Source organism: Rhamphochromis longiceps, linkage group LG14 (assembly GCF_057381845.1).
Source record: "Rhamphochromis longiceps isolate RC_006_pf linkage group LG14, R_longiceps_female_GT1.1, whole genome shotgun sequence".
NCBI lineage: Eukaryota > Metazoa > Chordata > Actinopteri > Cichliformes > Cichlidae > Rhamphochromis > Rhamphochromis longiceps.
Window position 1 is genome coordinate 37,588,963 of NC_140570.1, and position 17,149 is coordinate 37,606,111.

The 17,149-nt window shown below is 42.2% G+C and overlaps 1 protein-coding gene across 5 annotated transcripts in view; it reads left to right on the forward strand.

Moving 5' to 3' along the window:
* The window catches only part of pak1 (p21 protein (Cdc42/Rac)-activated kinase 1), a 79,993-nt gene that overhangs the window by 38,137 nt on the left and 24,707 nt on the right, over nt 1–17,149 (forward strand). For 4 of the 5 annotated variants that reach the window (XM_085380850.1, XM_085380849.1, XM_085380853.1 and 1 more), the window contains one exon: nt 14,310–14,528. In XM_085380850.1, the coding sequence (XP_085236976.1) occupies nt 14,336–14,528 (193 nt within the window). In that variant the 5' untranslated portion in view covers nt 14,310–14,335. Of the gene's footprint in view, nt 1–6,411; nt 6,534–14,309; nt 14,529–17,149 lie in introns of those variants that run through there. The other variant, XM_085380851.1, reaches the window with a different exon arrangement.

A 17,149-nucleotide genomic window follows, 5' to 3' on the forward strand; every position in this document is an offset into this window, starting at 1 on the left:
GTGTCACAGACATTGCTTGACACAGGCAACTAAATACACTAAATGTACATGCGTTTGGTTTTTTACACATTATGAGGAGTTGCCTGTGTTTTAGTGTAAAAAGTTCTGTTATCATTAAATCTTTAGTTGAAAACTTGGTTTGAAGTTAAGTTAGTCTGCAGGATATGAATATATGTCATTGCAATGTCCTCTGGAGAGATGGAAAAACGCCTCTGTGTGTGTGTGTGTGTGTGTGTGTGTGTGTGTGTGTGTGTGTGTGTGTGTGTGTGTGTGTGTGTGTGTGTGTGTGTGCCCCCTGCCAAGATGCAGTCTGTTATTTGGTCACGCACTCACTTCTTCCTTTCACCCACACTCTTCCCTTCGTTCTCTTTTCTTCCCCTACCTGCATCTTCTTTTTATCTGCTTTCTTCTTCTTCTTCTTCTTCTTTGTCTTTGTATCTCTTATTCCAGCCCACTCAGGCCCACGGTAGCCCTTCGTTCATGCAGAAAAAAACCCACTATCCCCCCTCCTCTCCCCTCTCTTTTTCTCTTCGTGTTTCCTTTATTTTATATTATACGTCCTCTTCTTCTAAATTACCATCTGTCCTCTGACGAACACACACGAACACACTCACACTGATTGCCACCTGACAAAAGACTTTAAGGTTTCTGCATAAAAGCCTTGACACGCTCTCTGCTGTTCAGACGTGATTCATAATGCTGAAGTTTTCTGCTCAGTTAGAAAAAGTGCTTCTTGCTTGGGACTATTTTCAGTAGCATAATAATCCACTTTTGTTGTTTTAATGCATTTCTCTACCGTCAGAGCAGAATATGTGGGAGTGAGTCTACTGTGTGTCTGTGTGTGTGAATTAACCTGTCACCCGGTTCAATAGTGTGGCTGATTGATGTATTTTAATATAATGGAGCTGTGTAGCACAGACTAATGGCTTTAATACACACAATACTTGTTATTGTAATATGAACAACAGGAAAAGATGGACTCTTTATATGTCTGTATATAAAACACAGAGGCAGCTTCTGGGCTGGCAAAGTGAAGTTTTCTAATGACCAGCAGGGGACGACTCCACTGGTTGGTGACCCATAAGGGGCTCTGTCCATTTTTCAGAAAATCACAGGATTGATTTTAAGTGTGCCGTATTTTCCAAAACACACGGTAATAACGACGGCCCGCTAGCATGCTCTACCAAAAACTGTGCTTTGTTGTGTATTTGACAGACGAAAGCTAAACCATTTCCACACCACTGAAGTTGCACCATTTTTACAAACCAATTCTGGTTCATCTGTTTCATTCAACGATCCGCTTTCTCCCTTCTCGTTCTCCGTCGCCGCCATGCTTTTTCCGCCATGTGCGTATGAAAACAAAGGCACTGCGCATGCACGTTTTGCCCATATTCTACATGGAAGCACCACGTTTAAATCTGGTTTAGGAGGGGCAGCCAATCCTAAAAAGGTTAGCTTAAAGGCAGTAGGAAGTGAGCTAAAACAGCTTCAGTCAGTCACAGGTTGAGCTGAGGCCCAGTATAAGAAATCAGACAAAAGATATAAGAAGGATTATTTTGCAGTCGTGCAAAACTGCTTCTCAGTCCAAAAAATAAAAACACAAAATAAAAGACGGAAGCTGCTTTAGATAAAGAAGGAACAGAAGCGTCAGGGTGTGCTGTGCAAACCAGGGACTCTCCTGAGCTGGAAACTTCAAAGACCCAAATTATAATGGGTGTGGTTCAGACGTTTGTGTGGCTGTGTGTGTGTGAACATGAATACAGACTGTGTGGGGTAGACACTGATACATGCACATGTATCCATGCGTCCATGCATGCTGTCAAACCTGTGAAAATATGTTAAAATATACATTTGAAGTCTGGGCCTGGGGGTTCGTCTCATTACCACGACGACATGATTTTGGAGTCAGCTGCAGGCAGACGAGACAGAATTTGATCTCTTTGTGGTGATGTCTCAAACCGGTTCAGACTCTTCACGCTGCTGTTTGTCGGGACTTTTGCAGACGTGTTTTTTCCTTCTTTGTTCTTTATCCAGAAGGCTGCAGTAACGCCTCCATCTGTCTTCTCATCTGTCCCTTTGTCTCTCCTTGTTTAGATTCCTTGTTTATGTCACGCCTCCTCTAATATCTGACACCGAGAGCTTGTCGGGTATGTGCAGTGTTTAGTGTTTGTTGTAACAGCGGGAGCTCCAGGAGCAGCTGGAGGGGGTGCTCCGTGGCCTCCCACTGCCAAGCGCACTGAGCTCTGCTGGGCTACGACTGGGGCGGATCCCCCCTGCTGGGTGTGCAAGTTCAGCTAAATGTTTAATCCATTTCTGCAACATCCTCCGGCATGTAGAAGCTAGCATGCACAATTTATTTACATGCAGAAAAAAGCAGAGCTTGTGCATTCTGGTTCCCATGTTCAGGCAAAAACCTGCCTGACATGAAACGAACATTTGATTCCAAATCCTAAAATGGAATTTTTACCTCTGAGGTAACTCTGCTTACACTAGGCAACCTGTAACTCCAAACCCTTCTGAAACCCTCCGCCAAAGCTTACACCACAACCTGATGTGCACTTTTCTAGAGATGTATGTACACAGGGTGTGTGGTGTTGCTTGTGATGACTGTGATTGATCAGTGTGATTGGAGGCATTTCTGTTTACTTTTTCTTCTGCCTCCATTTTTTCAAATGAAGAGAGAAGAGAGAAAACCACCTGCCTAAAATTGCAGATCAGTATAGGCACAGCATGCACACGTGTAAATGCTGATAATGGTGTCAGGCACGAGGCTGCTGCACAGATTCAACAAAGTCGGAATTAAGTTTAAAGAGCATCCATGCAGGAAGTGAGCAACTTTAGGCAACCACAGGCAGAATGACAGTAGATGAGTAAAGCGTTTCTCGACTATGAGTAAAGGTGATTGAAGTGACTTCCAATGAGAGCAATGGCTATGATGACATCAAGACTGAGGAGACAACATTCACAGCTTCGGTTCCTACTGCAAAGAAAGAAACAGCAGCTACAAAAATGTAAGAGTAGCTTGTTAAAATCAAGCCATGATTGCATCATATGCATCCTCCAGACACGGGGTACACATTTATATGACTGAACATCACAGACAAGTCGTTCACAAGTGGATACATGTAACCCCTCTTTTAAGTGGGTTATCTGCTGTTCAGAAGGTTGTTGGTTTGGTCCTCAGCTCCTCAGATTAATCGCTCCAACAAACATGTAAATTTTAATGCTTGCATCAATTTTTGAAAGGTTGTTTCAGATATCTGCTGCACGAGGTGGGGGGGGCATGATCTCACTGCAAGGGACACTGAAGGCGTGGGGGCGGCGTGGATGCTAGCTCCTCATTAAGTCCTCAGGGCAGTGCCAGCGAGGAGCGAATGCTTTTGGTGATCCATGATTTCACATCTACTGCTTGTGTCACTCAGAAACTCTTGAGGTGAAAAACCCACATCATGGTTACCATGGCAGCCAGGGGCGACTGGTTCCTGGCTGTTAGCAACAAATCGATCCTTAAACCTCTGCTTTTGCCTTAAGTGGCCTCCTTTTTTTCACATTTCTTTTCTGACCTCTAGCAACACAAAAAGCCTTTTTCTGATCGTCCCGGACATCGTGATGTTTTCTTTTACTCGTTTCCTATTTTTGTGCCACCACAGTATACACGCAGTAATGAAACTGTGATGTCCACCCAAAATTGGTCTGTGAGAGGAAATAAAACACAAGAAAACACTCAGATCACAGGATGCATCATAAAAACTTTACTACAGGGCGGCGCAATAATTTAGTAATGCAGCCATTCAGTTCCCGTTTCTCATAAATCTTTACCGACAGTGGCGATAAAAAAGATACAAGGAGGGGGGCAAAGTGAAACCTCGGTGATGTGCGGGAAAGAGTCAGAGGGGAGTTATCTGTATGCGTGCTGATACGGCACTTTCAGGAAGCACTGACACTTAATGGCAGCTGTCTCTTGAGGTGTTTGTGGGTATATCTCCATAATGTAAGCTTCCCTGTGTGGACGCACACGTTTTCATCATCTGTTTGTGTTTGTGTGTGTTAGATGACATGATTGACTGCAAATTCCCAGAATAATATTCAGCCGCTGTTTATTTCCTTTATAATCGCTGATCACATCGAGTCGATGAGGTAGACTGTCACCGTTTCTGGTTAGCTGCTGGCAGACTTTACTCAGCTTCAATCTGGGAAACACGAGGTCTTTATGCTGTTAAATATTAACGTCGTCTATTGTAAGGTTACCTACGGATGGAACTGCTGATGCTAGTTGTGCTGAAACAAAATAATAATAAACACCGGGGGTCTTCACGATGCTTCACCACGTTTGTTGTGCTGCTGTTCATGTGTTCGGCTGCTAGTGGGGGGAGGGGCTGTTGGAGGATGAGTGTTAAATGAGCATCAAACCCGACGGTGATTTTTACTGTCAATTAGAATCTAAGTATCACCTTTTTTAACAACCCTACTCGGTACATATGCTACCTGATAAAAACTTTCCTTTGGATTTTCTGATTTTTGTTTTTAAAGGTACCAGAAGTATTAATTCATTAGACACATGTTTTAAAGAGATGGCGATGATGAATGAGTGAGATTCACAGAAGTGATAGCGCTTGCCCCCTGAAGAGGTTTTAACTCATAAACTGTATATAAAAGACTGACATGTCACAGTCACCTCACAGCAAGAAGGTCGTCGGTTTGAATCCCCTGTCCTGCAGGAGTTTCTCTTCGTGGGTTTCCTCTGGGTGCTCTGGTTTCCTCCCACAGTGTTTTTTCTTTGAGTTTTTTCTACATGTTTCACCTTCACTTCCTCCGCCGTGTCCGGGTAGCAGGCACTGTGCCTCAAGCCGATCCGTATCGAGGGTATTTTAGATGATTTGATGTCCGATCAGATATCGATTCTCCAGTGTAGTTTCGTTGATGCTGCTCTCAGCTCACACTGCGAACGATTGGCGGTAACAAGCAGCGCGACGAAGAGGAAAAGGAAATGTTTTCACTGAGAAGACAGATAAGAGAGCGAGGAAGTCGTCAGCTGGAGAAATCAATGTGTCGGACATGACAGCTCAGACAGTTTGTGATTCACAGAACAGACACAAGCTGTAATCATCCTCTGAGTGTGTGTGTGTGTGTGTGTGTGTGTGTGTGTGTGTGTGTGTGTGTGTGTGTGTGTGTGTGTGTGTGTGTGTTGTAATTCTTGATATCATAAAAGTTGTCTGACAGTGATATTTTCTTATCACTCAGACACGGGTGTGGTTGTGTGTGCAGCCCCTCCCCTCAGAGTAAACAAATGCTGTGTGTTTGATTTTGTCGATACTCATTTTATTTCTGTTTTGAAAGTCTTGTTTTTAGATTTTTTTAAAGATATAATAAGAAAGATGGAGTTAGTTCATCTAACTTACACTTGTTCTCCACGCAGAGATCCAGGATTAAACTGCGTCTTTCCTGTAATAAACTCTGGGTTGAATCATCCAGTTGATAATCACGTCGCTGATCTGCTTCACTGAGCTCTGGAAACAGAGTTAGAGTGAACGAGCTCGGAGATGAGTGCGTACTTTTTGCAGTTTAGTTGTGTTAAAAAATGCTGGGACAGAAATGGTCTCAGTCACAGAACCACATGCTGCAGAAAAGTCAAATAGTCCCTCCAATCCTCCGTCACTTCAACCCAGAAAGCAGCCGTCACCCCCGCCCAGCTGTTCTGACCTGGGAGGCTTCAACCACCTGTTTCAGAATAAGACGTCAGGATTTCCTGTTCTTCAAAGATCCTCTCCTGGTGAGAGTGATCACAACTGGGCAAATCCAGATTTGTCTGTAGTTTGGGGGCTTTGGTGTGTCACCTCGCTGGGAAGACTCGACATTAAACTGAGTTTTTGTCCCGCAAGGAAAAGTTGGAGTCTGGAAAACCCTCTGAAACCTTGCTCACTCATCCTGTGCTTATTTTTAGAAGATCAATTAGTGTGTGTGTGTGTGTGTGTGTGCGCCCTGCAGCAGACAGTGTGTGGCTTTGTTTGGTAACAGGTCTGTGCTGAAACTGACAGCACAGTCCAAATATGAGACGTCTGCTCGTGTGTCTGGGTTTATGTTTCACAGAAAGACCAACAACAAAGACATCACCACACACACACACACACAGCGATTGTTTGTGTGTGTGGCGGCTGTAAACATACACACACTCTTGTGTTTGTGTGGGATAATGCCTGTGTGTGTTCTCACCCAGCAGACACAATAAAGAGTTGTGTGTTTGAAGTTTTCCTGTTGCCTTTCTAAAACATGTGTGTGAGTATCTGTGTTAGTGTGTGTGTTTACTGTATGTCCCACTTCCTCATGTGACTCACCTTGTGACATTACACAATGACATCACCGTCTATAGGAGGCAGGATTGGTCAAAAGGCTCACAGAGCCTCTCAGTCTCTGCTAGACTTTAACCCTCAGTCGATCCAACAGTTTCTCTTCGAGCAGAAAGGTTTTCTCTTTGTTTGTTTGTTTGTTTGTGGATCACCTCTATGCTGTAAACATGTCTGCGTGCCTCTGCTAAGGTAAGAACTGCTTCATGAAGGACAAACCATCAGTTTTAGGATTTAAACATGAAAGTTTTCAATGATTTCAAGACTCAACCTTCATCATCTCTCTGTTGTTATTGTATTCAAAGTCTTATTTTTGTGAATGGCTTATAAAAAAGGCCCATTTGTCCTCTGATAACTATGAAATATAACTTGACCTTGTAAATCTGAACATTTTAGTTGTTGATGTAATCTTTAGGAAACAGTCAGATTTACCCTTTGATGGAAAAAATGTAAAAATGATTTATGTGCATGCTGCGGTGTCGCTCCCAGAGCAGCAGGCGATTAAAACTCAGTGGGAGTTTTTATTGTCGTAACTGTTCGTATGTTTTCTTTTGTGAGTAAAACCTGAACAGTGGGCTGTGACAAAAATTCATTTTGAGGTGATTTGCTTCATTAGTATCATTCTGATAACACCGAGTGTTTTCATTGATTGTTTTTTGGTCTTTTGCTTTGTGCTGTTCAACACTTTCGCTCAGCCCTCTTCTCACGCGTGAATAACAGTTTATTGCAGTCGTGATGATGCCTACACAGCTGTATAATAGCTTATATAACGCTCATAATATTATCAGATTAGTTTGATTAGGTCCACAGAGTTCATGTGAAAGAGGCCATAGCCTCTGTGCTGTCACACAGCAAATATAAGTCTGGTATCGAAATGTTGCTAAGATGGAGACCTTTCATGTTTAGTTTTCTAAAGTTTAACTTTTCTTCAGTGAATGATCAGAAAACAGATCAAACATCCAGAGTACCAAAGCTTGTTTCTATGAATCTGTGCTTTCATGTTGAAACTATGATGTATCCCATGATATTAAAGTTGGTTATAGAGAAAATAATTTTGAGCGAAAGTGAGATTTTGGCTTTAAATTGTGACCCACCTCTTTTTACTTTGAGAGCCTGAAACTAAAATTTTGCAGTCGCTTAATTAAATACATTAGAAGTTATATGTGTTAAAAAATGCTTGGAGACATAAAGCAAATTAAATGAACTTGTACCATGTTTTTGTGGTGGGTTGTTGTAAATTTGGACATTTTAACACTGGAACCAGCCCTTCGGTGGGCTTCAGAATCAACTTTTGGAGATTTACTTACCTGGATGATTGACAATGCATCAAGACCTGGAAGACGTGGGAATTGACTCACATTTGGAGTGAGCCTCCAGTGGACTTTAGAGGAACTGCAGGTTTTGTCCTGTGAGATACTGTGATGAGGTGCTTTACAAGATTTGGTGTCCTGTGCACAGGAAGCCTGGTTGAAAGCAGGGACAACAATTTAAACTTATTTCCAAACCTTTAAAAAATTGCTAAAAACGACTTGTCTTATAAAACCCTGTCTGAGACACCGTGTTTTAACCCCTCCCCCTTTAAGTCAACATTCTTCCAATGGCTGCCCCTCATAAAAAGATTTCAACAGGAGTTGGGCGGGGCTTAAGTTGGGTGCCGAGTTGACACATATGAAAGCTATATAGTCTCTCTGATGTCATGAAGAGCCAAGAGTAGAAAAAAACTGCCTGAACCGGAGTGTTTAGAGCAGGGATGTCACACTGAACTTACATGGGTTTGACCAGTGAAACTACAGGAACTGCAGGAAAAGTTCCAGTAGCTCCTCACCTGGATTGTCTGTAATCATAAAATATAAAGTTTTGTTCATTCTCAGTAGAGGATAAGCCTTGAAGTGGGGTGTCGCGGTGCAGCTGTTATGAATGAGACATAGTCCAATAACTCCAGCTGTGCTTATCGTGTCTGTTTAAACCTTTATTGCTTTCCATCGGTTGCATTTGTTGTTCAACAGTTCTCTTAGTATCCAACATCATTAACATAAATCACAAACCGTTTGCTCTTTCTGACCAACAACACCTCACGCTAATTACGTCCATCTACCTTTAATGCTGCACCATTAAAAACACAAAAAGTGACCCCTAGTGGTACACATAAGCTAACAACACGAAATGGCTCCTACAGTGGACCCACTGTAAAACAAAACAGGTATTTCCGTAGTATAGCTGTGCATCACGTAATTACCTTGGTGTAGTGTGAATGACAGTGGGGGGGGTTGGGAGTCTTTTTTAGTAGGAATAGCTTTAAAATCTTTGCTGGGACGATTCTGGGCCCCAGGCCTTATGTTTGACACCCTTGGTTTAGAGCATAAATAACTTTTATTTGTCTCACACTTGGTCTTTGTGCCCTACTTCAGTTCTGTCTGTGACAAGGTGTTTTATCTCCTCCCTTGAAATAAATCTGTCCCTGTTTGATACGAGGATCTGTCGCATGCAGCAGCGCATGCAGCAGCGCATGTATTAGTGAATTTAAAGGAAAACTATACATGCCCAATGGCGTGTCCAGCGGGGTGGCCTGGGGGGGCACAGGCCACCCCCCCAACCAGACTGGCCACCCCAGGTGCCACCCCAAAGGCAAAACAATACAATTCAATCAAATATCAAATGTCCGATTATGTTTTCACGGTGAAGCTCAGATATCCGAGTGTAAGTGAATGCAGCATCGGCTTCTGCGCTATGTGCATCACGTTAGCAAAGGTAGGAGAGCCAAGCAAGAAAGACGGCACCGCAGGAAACAATTTTTCGGTGAAAGAAAATGAGGACAGAATAAATGTCCCGGTAAGTAATATTAAGTTTGTTGAGTTTAGTAAACTTCGGTGAAATTAGAATCCCAAGGAAAAAATAACACTTAAAGAATTATTGCAGCCGTCGAATATTTCTGACAGTATGCTACTGAGGGCAGCTAACATAAGAGTTATGAGTTATAAGATATCATCTAAGTCGTAACATTGCTGTATGGAGCTGCAGATTTGGTTGCAGGTTAACATAGCTGGACTGGCCATCGGGCATACCGGGCATATCCCCAGTGACTTATTTTTTATTTTTATTTTGTAAGGGCATGAACAATGAGAGGTGGTGGATTGGCCAGATGCAGGTCGATGTGTAAAAATAACTCAGTTGTTTGGTGGTGGCTATGGCGGGGCTTCCACAGAGGCCAGCAGGTGGATGAGGGAAAGGTGAGGCAGGAGGAGAGCCCCGAGGCAGCCGCCAGTCCGAGTGTCAGGTGAACTGAACTTCAGGTAAGAAGTTATGACCTGCAGTCTATCTGGGTCAGATATAAACCAAGTTTAGGTGGAGTTTATTTTTGTTGTGCTGACTTTTTACCGTCAGTTGCAATAACTCATACTGCCCGAGCTAGCATGACGGAGTTTCTGTACAGCTGTTCAGTTGCTATGATGTTACTGATAGTGAACTTTATTTTATTCATAAGGTTAGTTAGTAGAGTTGCCAACGGCTCCTTAAAAATGGAATGGTCCCTCATTCAGAGAAAATATTATGCGTTTGGTATTGAGCTGAGAAGAGACGCAGTTTGTCCCGAACTTTAGCTAGAATGGAAAAAGACACAAAGCTGGATTTATTCTGTGTGTTTACGCTGCACAGCTGCCTCTTCTTCTCTCATTCTCTCCCCCTCTCTCTCCTGTTGCTACTTCAATCATGAAACTGATCAATGATCAGCTGATCAGCTTTTCTCTCTTGTTTATTTATCACCCACTTTGTGCCAGAAAGAGGAAACCAGCAGATGTCGCGCTAAACAACAGCAGCACGTTTAAGCTTGATCAGCTGTTGTTAGAATTTATTTAATATTAATTTCCAGTATCAGCTGATGTTTGCTGGAGCCACAGCTGTAAAGCTGCTGGTCATGATGTCGGTTTGGATATGTGGTGAGAGGGAAACATGAAGATGAAACCAGGAGATGTCCTTACTGAATCATCAGAGCTGAACAGGTGATGAAGAAACAGGTTTAGGTGACATGAATGAGTTGAAGGGAAGTTATGAACTGTTTCTGAGAGACAAATAACACCAGGATCCTTTTTTAGGTAGCTGACAGCTGGTAACTGTGCAGGGGCGGGTCTAGCAAAGTTATGCCAGGGGGCCAGGTAGGGAATTAACAGGGAAAGGTGGGGCACAAAGAAATACTTTTCTTTCTTATTCTCATTTAAAATATCTAGCTTTTATTAAATAATTATCTAAATCTTACAACCAAAGTTTTTATCTGATGTAAAATGTATAGAAATCATACATATACCAACAAGACTATACATCACTGTCACAACAGCATTTGTTTTCATTCAAAGGCTTTATGGTTTTAATACCTGGTGGGCCGGTCTGTAGTCAAAATGCCCGATTTTCTGTCCCAGTCCAGCCCTGCAGGTTAATACTGGCAGTGTCACCATGCCAGCTGACTGGATTTCATCGTCAGCCAGTGTTGTTCTTTATCAATATTACCAAAGTTTACCATAAGGCAGCATAGAAAGTATTTACTTGCTTTAAGGTTTTATTCAAATGTTAGTCTTTTCAGTTGTTTCCCCACTTTTTTCCTGTTTCAAAATCAAACACCAGTTTGTGAGAAGATTATCTTGTTTTTTTAACAGGCAGATAAAGTTTTGCATTGGCTAATTTGTCAATTGTTTGTTACAAATGTTCGTATTTTAATATTCAAAAATGTTTTTGCCCAAAACATATGTGCACTACATGTCAGTAAAAATACTATGCAAATATTGCTGTCCTTGAATGCTGAGTAAACACTGACAAAGCACTGATTGTATCTCTTGTACTTTATCAACGCAGTATCTAAAAACTTTGCACCGTAGTGGTTAAAATCTCATTCTAATAAGAGTTAAAAGTAGGGCTGAACGATTATGGAAAATAATCTAATTGCGATTTTTTTGCCCCAATATTGCGATTGCGATGCGATATGCGATTATTTTTTAAGGTCTTTGTCTTCTGTATTATTAAACAAAGACAAGCAATACATCATATAGTATGGCCAATACTATATTACATTAATTTTAAACTGTTCTTTCCTGGAAGACAGACCTCTGTTATGATGACATGAGGTGATGCATGAATTGATGACTGACATTTTTATTTAACTTCTTCAATCACAACAGTATATTTGAACATACACAATAGTTTATTTTTAGCTTACAAACATCTGAGCATAAAGTGCTGGCAAGGAACCCTGGTGTAAACATTAAAATGAAAGTCAGTACAATGTGCAGATTGCAGAAATATACATAAACAAAATCAGTGGCTTTACCACACTCAGTTTTTCGACATCTGTGAACTACTAGACAGTCATTCAATTAAAAAATAATATTAAATAAATAAAACTAATAAATAAAAAATACACACATCTTACTGATCTCTGCAGTCAGTAACATTACACATAAAGTGCAAACATAATAGCAATTGTATAAACACACACACAAACACGCCTTTAAAGTTTAAAGGCGTGAAATTGGACGGTCTAGTTCTGATTAGCGTCACCGCTGTCTCGGTGGAGTTTAATAAACTCGGCCGTCTGCTTCTTGCTATCTAAAATATAACCAGACACTGGTGTAAATTCTCGACTGTCTCATACTTCTGTTTAATAAGTTTTCTGTTTGACGTTTAGTCAGCTGTGTGAAAACCAAGGAGGAACCCACCCGGGGGATTAATAAAGTTTTATTTTATCTAATCTAATAACTTTAATCTCAGCCAAACCGATTTACTCACGAACAAACAAAACACTGAAAAAAGCCCAACAATAACATTTTTAGGTTGTCTAAGTGACTTATATATTACGTTTAACCCGAGCAGCGAAACTCCGCGGTGATCTGAAAATGATGTGCCGGGAGTTGTGCCGTTCTCGGCCGCATCAGTAACCCTCGAGCTCCCGGCTAGCTGTCGAGCTGGTGGGTAGCAGACGCCTCTGAAAACGTCGAAGCACTTTTGCAAATATGGGATATCTTGATAAACCGAGCAGATATTTGATGTTTACACAACTACTTTCTCGCCTGAAAATATGTTAAAAGTTTATTTTGTGACCCTGAAAGATTAGTATGAGTAATTTTAAAACTCAGTAGCGGCCGCCATTGCTGGAAACTGGAGTTTGGCTGGGCCGCGCTATGAATTCTGGGATATGGTAGTAATTTGGACAGCCTTCGGCGCGTCGCTGTGACGTAATCGGTCTACAAATGCGGCCTCAGGAGGATGCAGCCCATGAATTTGGACATGTCCAGAGTATAATCGCAGCCTTTGCGGTTAGAAAATTGCACTTGATCATGTCGCGATATTATCGCAAATGCGATATATCGTTCAGCCCTAGTTAAAAGCTCATTCGGTTATTAGGTTTATAGGATTATTTTTAAACATTATCTGCCAATTACATCTGCCACCCTTCTCCAAATCCCTACCTGGCCCCCCCAACAAAAATTTTCTAGACACGCCACTGTACATGCCAGTAAAAAATCTACCGTCTGCACGAATATCAGGGAAGTAGTGTTTAAAGTGCAGCATCTGGTCAGAGAAGTTGCTGCACCCAAACCTGCAGCACCGGGTGAGATTAGGGTCGGATCAATTTCCCACCACAAACAAACCGCTGGAGAGTTTGTTTGACTTGGACTGGGACTGCTTCCTCTCGCTGTGGCTGTGATAATCCACACCTGGGATCGATTGCCCGAAGAAAGTGTACAAAGGGGGAGAAGAAAAGATCTACAGATTTGAAACATTCAATTTTCTCTCTGTGTTTGCGGCAGTGCTGCTAAACTACTGAAACAGCCTTTTAAACACGCTTTGATTTCACCTTAGCTACACCAAAACTGAGGGAGATACAGACACACAGCAGTTTGTTTGTTCTTGTTACTGTGGGTTATTTCTATTTATAGTATGAATCGTGGTTCATTCTGAGTTTTTCTGACCTAAATAGACTGGCCTCGTGGGTTCCTGTGCCCAGTGGAGCATTTAGCCGAGCAGGTTGTGTTGTAGTCTGTGCGTGTGATTTTGTGTATTTTTGTATGAGGGCGTTGTGGTAAAACTTGTCATTAAAATGTCCGTCTTCTCCGCTCAGCTGTGTGGGCGCCTCCTCCAGGTTGTACGTACAGAACGAAATGTGTGTGTACGTGCGAGCGTGTGTGTGTGTGTGTGTGTACGTGCGAGTGTGTGTATTTGTATTTGTATTTATTTATTTATTGTCATTGTCAAGAACAATGAAATTGCGTTTGGGGCTTCCATACAACCCAAAAAAAGAAGAAAATAATAAATACCCCTTAAAACCCAAGTGTACATATTTAACCCAGTGTGACTCCAATGCAATAAGACAATCCTTAGCAATAATGTTCGTAGAAATTCAGACAAAGACCTGAGAAACATGACAAAATACAACAATGCAACCCATTCAATATTATTGTACTGTGAGATATTATTGTACTGTGTGTGTGTTATCTTTTTACCAAGACTGCATTTAAGTCTGAGTCAGCACACGCGATGTTTTAGTCATCTTCCGACCAACCTCGCTCAGTGAGCAAATAGACCTAAAGTTTTCTTTTTTTATTCGTACTGATTTTTCACCCATTTTTGTTGTTTTTTATGATCAATGATCTGCTATGCTTAAAGCTGATGAAGCTAACAATGTGGTGGAAACATTTAATCTCAGTGTTCGTGGTTCTTTGTTTTCTCTTTATGAGAAACCACAAAACGTCTTGTAAAGAGTTTCAATTTACTGGGAAACGCGACCGCGTGCGCTGAGCTGTAGAGACGGGAGATGCAGTGATATGAGATTTTGTTATTTTGACAGAAAATAAAAACAGCATAATTAGTAAGCAGCTGATATTGTTTTTGTTTGTGTCAGATCAATATTGAAGAGCTGACAGATTTAAAACAAGTCCGTCTGTAAGAAGAGTTTGTGTTTCTGACTTTGGCCTCTCTGGTGCACAGGAACGTCGGCTGCAGCCTATCTGAAGATGTCTGATAATGGGGAGGTCGAGGACAAGCCCCCAGCTCCGCCCATGAGGAACACCAGCACCATGATTGGCTCCTGCAACAAGGACCCCGTCCCCCTCAACCATGGCTCCAAGCCCCTCCCTCCAAACCCGGAGGACAAGAAGAAGAAAGACCGCTCCATTCGATTCATCCTGACAGGAGGAGGCGATAAAAGTGAGTCGTGATGCCGCAGGGTGCATGTGTGCAAACTAAATAAACATGTACTGATATTAACAACAAATTAAACCCATAAGCTAACATATTCATCCCTGAAATAGAAGCTAGGGGTCATAAATATCTGTGAGAATCCATCAGACACTGAGACCTTTCTCTTGATCCACAGCTGATACTGAGTAACAGCTCATCAGCTTTAATCCTGTAAAATCCTTAAAGAAGTTGACCTTTGACCCCCAACAGGTGCTGGAGTTAAAATGTAAAGGATCAGCTAACTCCATAATGTGTAATTTGTCAAATGTAGACGAAGCAAATAAAACAAGTTTGAAACAAAATAGAAGTCCAATGAACAGACACCACAGAGCTGAGCAGCATCAGCTTGTTGCTTTCTTAAAATTACAGATAACGTGTTGCAGTAATGTGAAGAAGAACATTGTCACATGACTCTATGCAGTCAGGTGAAAAACTAAGCACATCCTGCTTCCATTAGAGGGTAAATAGCAGCCAGGTGCTACTAATAAAATGCACCTGAATAACTGATCATCAGCACGTTTGAGGACCTCTATAAAAGCATTCAGCTGTGTAAACACAACACCACAGTGTTCTCAGGAGTGGACACCCCACCCAAGTCCCCCCAAAATCAGACCCTACTGACAGAAGGTTCAGTTTTATTTATGTAGCGCCAACAGTTGCCTCAAGGTGCTTTATGATGTAAGGTAAAGACCCTACAATGATGCAAAGAAAACCCTAATAAACATATGACCGCCTACGAGTAAGCGCTTTGGCGACAGTGGGAAGAAAAAACTTCCATTTAACAGGAAGAAACCTCCAGCACAGGGGTAGGGAACTCGGATGATCTGATATCGTCGCGTTGGTGTTGTTCCCAGATCATCATGAAAATGTTGTTCCAGGTTCAACATTGCAAGTGACCAATCACATTGTTGTGGCGTTATTCTTTTGCGTGCCAAGCCATTCGTGCATTTATGAAATTCCAATGTTGCAAGGACAATATCAGTTCTGCTTACCGTTTATTAAAGGGTTACGGTTAGGGTTAGGATCAGGGTCCGTTGATCGGCGGACAGAGGCGGTTTCTCGCAGCTTAAGTACAGTTTTTTGTTTTACGGCGGTTTTTCCCGAAGTCGCAAAAGTATGACGTCACAACATTCTGATTGGTCACTTGCAATGTTGATCCTGGAACAACATTTAGTATGATGATCTGGGAACAACACCAACACGACGATATCAGATCGTGCAGGGAACTCCAGGCCTCGAGTGCCAGTGTCCTGCAGGTTTTAGATGTGTCCTTGATCCATCACAGCTGATTCAAATGCTAAATTAGCTCCTCAACATGTATGAAGTTCTCCAGAGGCCTGGTAATGAACTAATCATTTGATTTAGGTGTGGTGACCCAGGGTGAGATCTAAAATCTGCAGGACACCTGCTCTCGAGGACTAACGTTCCCTACCCCTGCTCCAGCAGAACCAGGCTCAGAAAAGGGGCGGTCATCTGCCGCAACCGGGCCTGGCTAGCGACGGGTTTTTCAAGACAAAGCCGGGTCTCCTTTTCAGTGATCGTGGCCTCCAAAGCTGCAAACAGGCTACAGTTATTACACTTATCGTTACTACTAAAGGAAACCAAACATCTCACTCACAAAGCAGGAAAGTGCAGGAGGGAGAGGTGAAGGAGCCATGCTGCTAGCAAGTCAGCTACGAGCTAAGCTAAGCTAGTGAATCCTTAAAGATGGAGTGAGCGAATACTGTGAAAATAACTAGTGGGTGAAGCCTCAGCCCTCAGAGAAACTGCAGAAACTCCAAGAGCTCCACCTCAGACTCTACAGGTCTCAGTTAGCATGTTAAAGGTTAAAATTCATGACAGTACAATTAGAAAAACACTAAACGGGTAGAGTAATGTTTGGAAGAGAAAGCCTCTTCTCTCTAATAAGAACACGGCGGCATGGCATGCAAAGTTACATCTACTCAAACTAAAAGACTTGGAACAGGGACTAAAGTGGAGATTTGAATGCACAGCTACACATTTCTGAGAAAACCACTGCAGTGATGGGGGATGATGATTTGGGCGGTCACCGAGTCGACCGTGAGCTCCCCTGTATAACAAAATATTCCAGAGTCAAATATGAGGCCATGAGTTAAAGTTTGGCAAATGTTCAATCGTGCAACAGAACATTGATCCCAACGACAGCAGCAAATCTACAACAGGTGGTAAAAACTGGATCAAAACATTTATTTTTTTAAAGATTATCAGACGGAGTTGGTTGATTGTTACTCGTCTGCTGCTGGTTCATCTTTGGAGGAAAACTGTTTTTGTTGATGTGTTTCACGTGCACACACTTGGACACAGATTACCCATGATGCTTTGCAGGAAGCTGGTGGTCCTGCGTCAGTGTGAGTCCATCCACAGGAATCTGCTGCGTGTGATTCTCACTGGAGTTATGATTCCCCAGAAGATCTTCACGCTCTTTCCAACATGCGGCGTCTCATGTGTTGGCTCGTTTTCTGAAACACTCTGTTTCTGTACTTTTCTCTCCGTCTCCTCCTGATTTTCTCTCCCGTGTTTTGCATGAACTTTTGTCCCACTGTTTCTTTCTTTTCAGTGATCCTCTC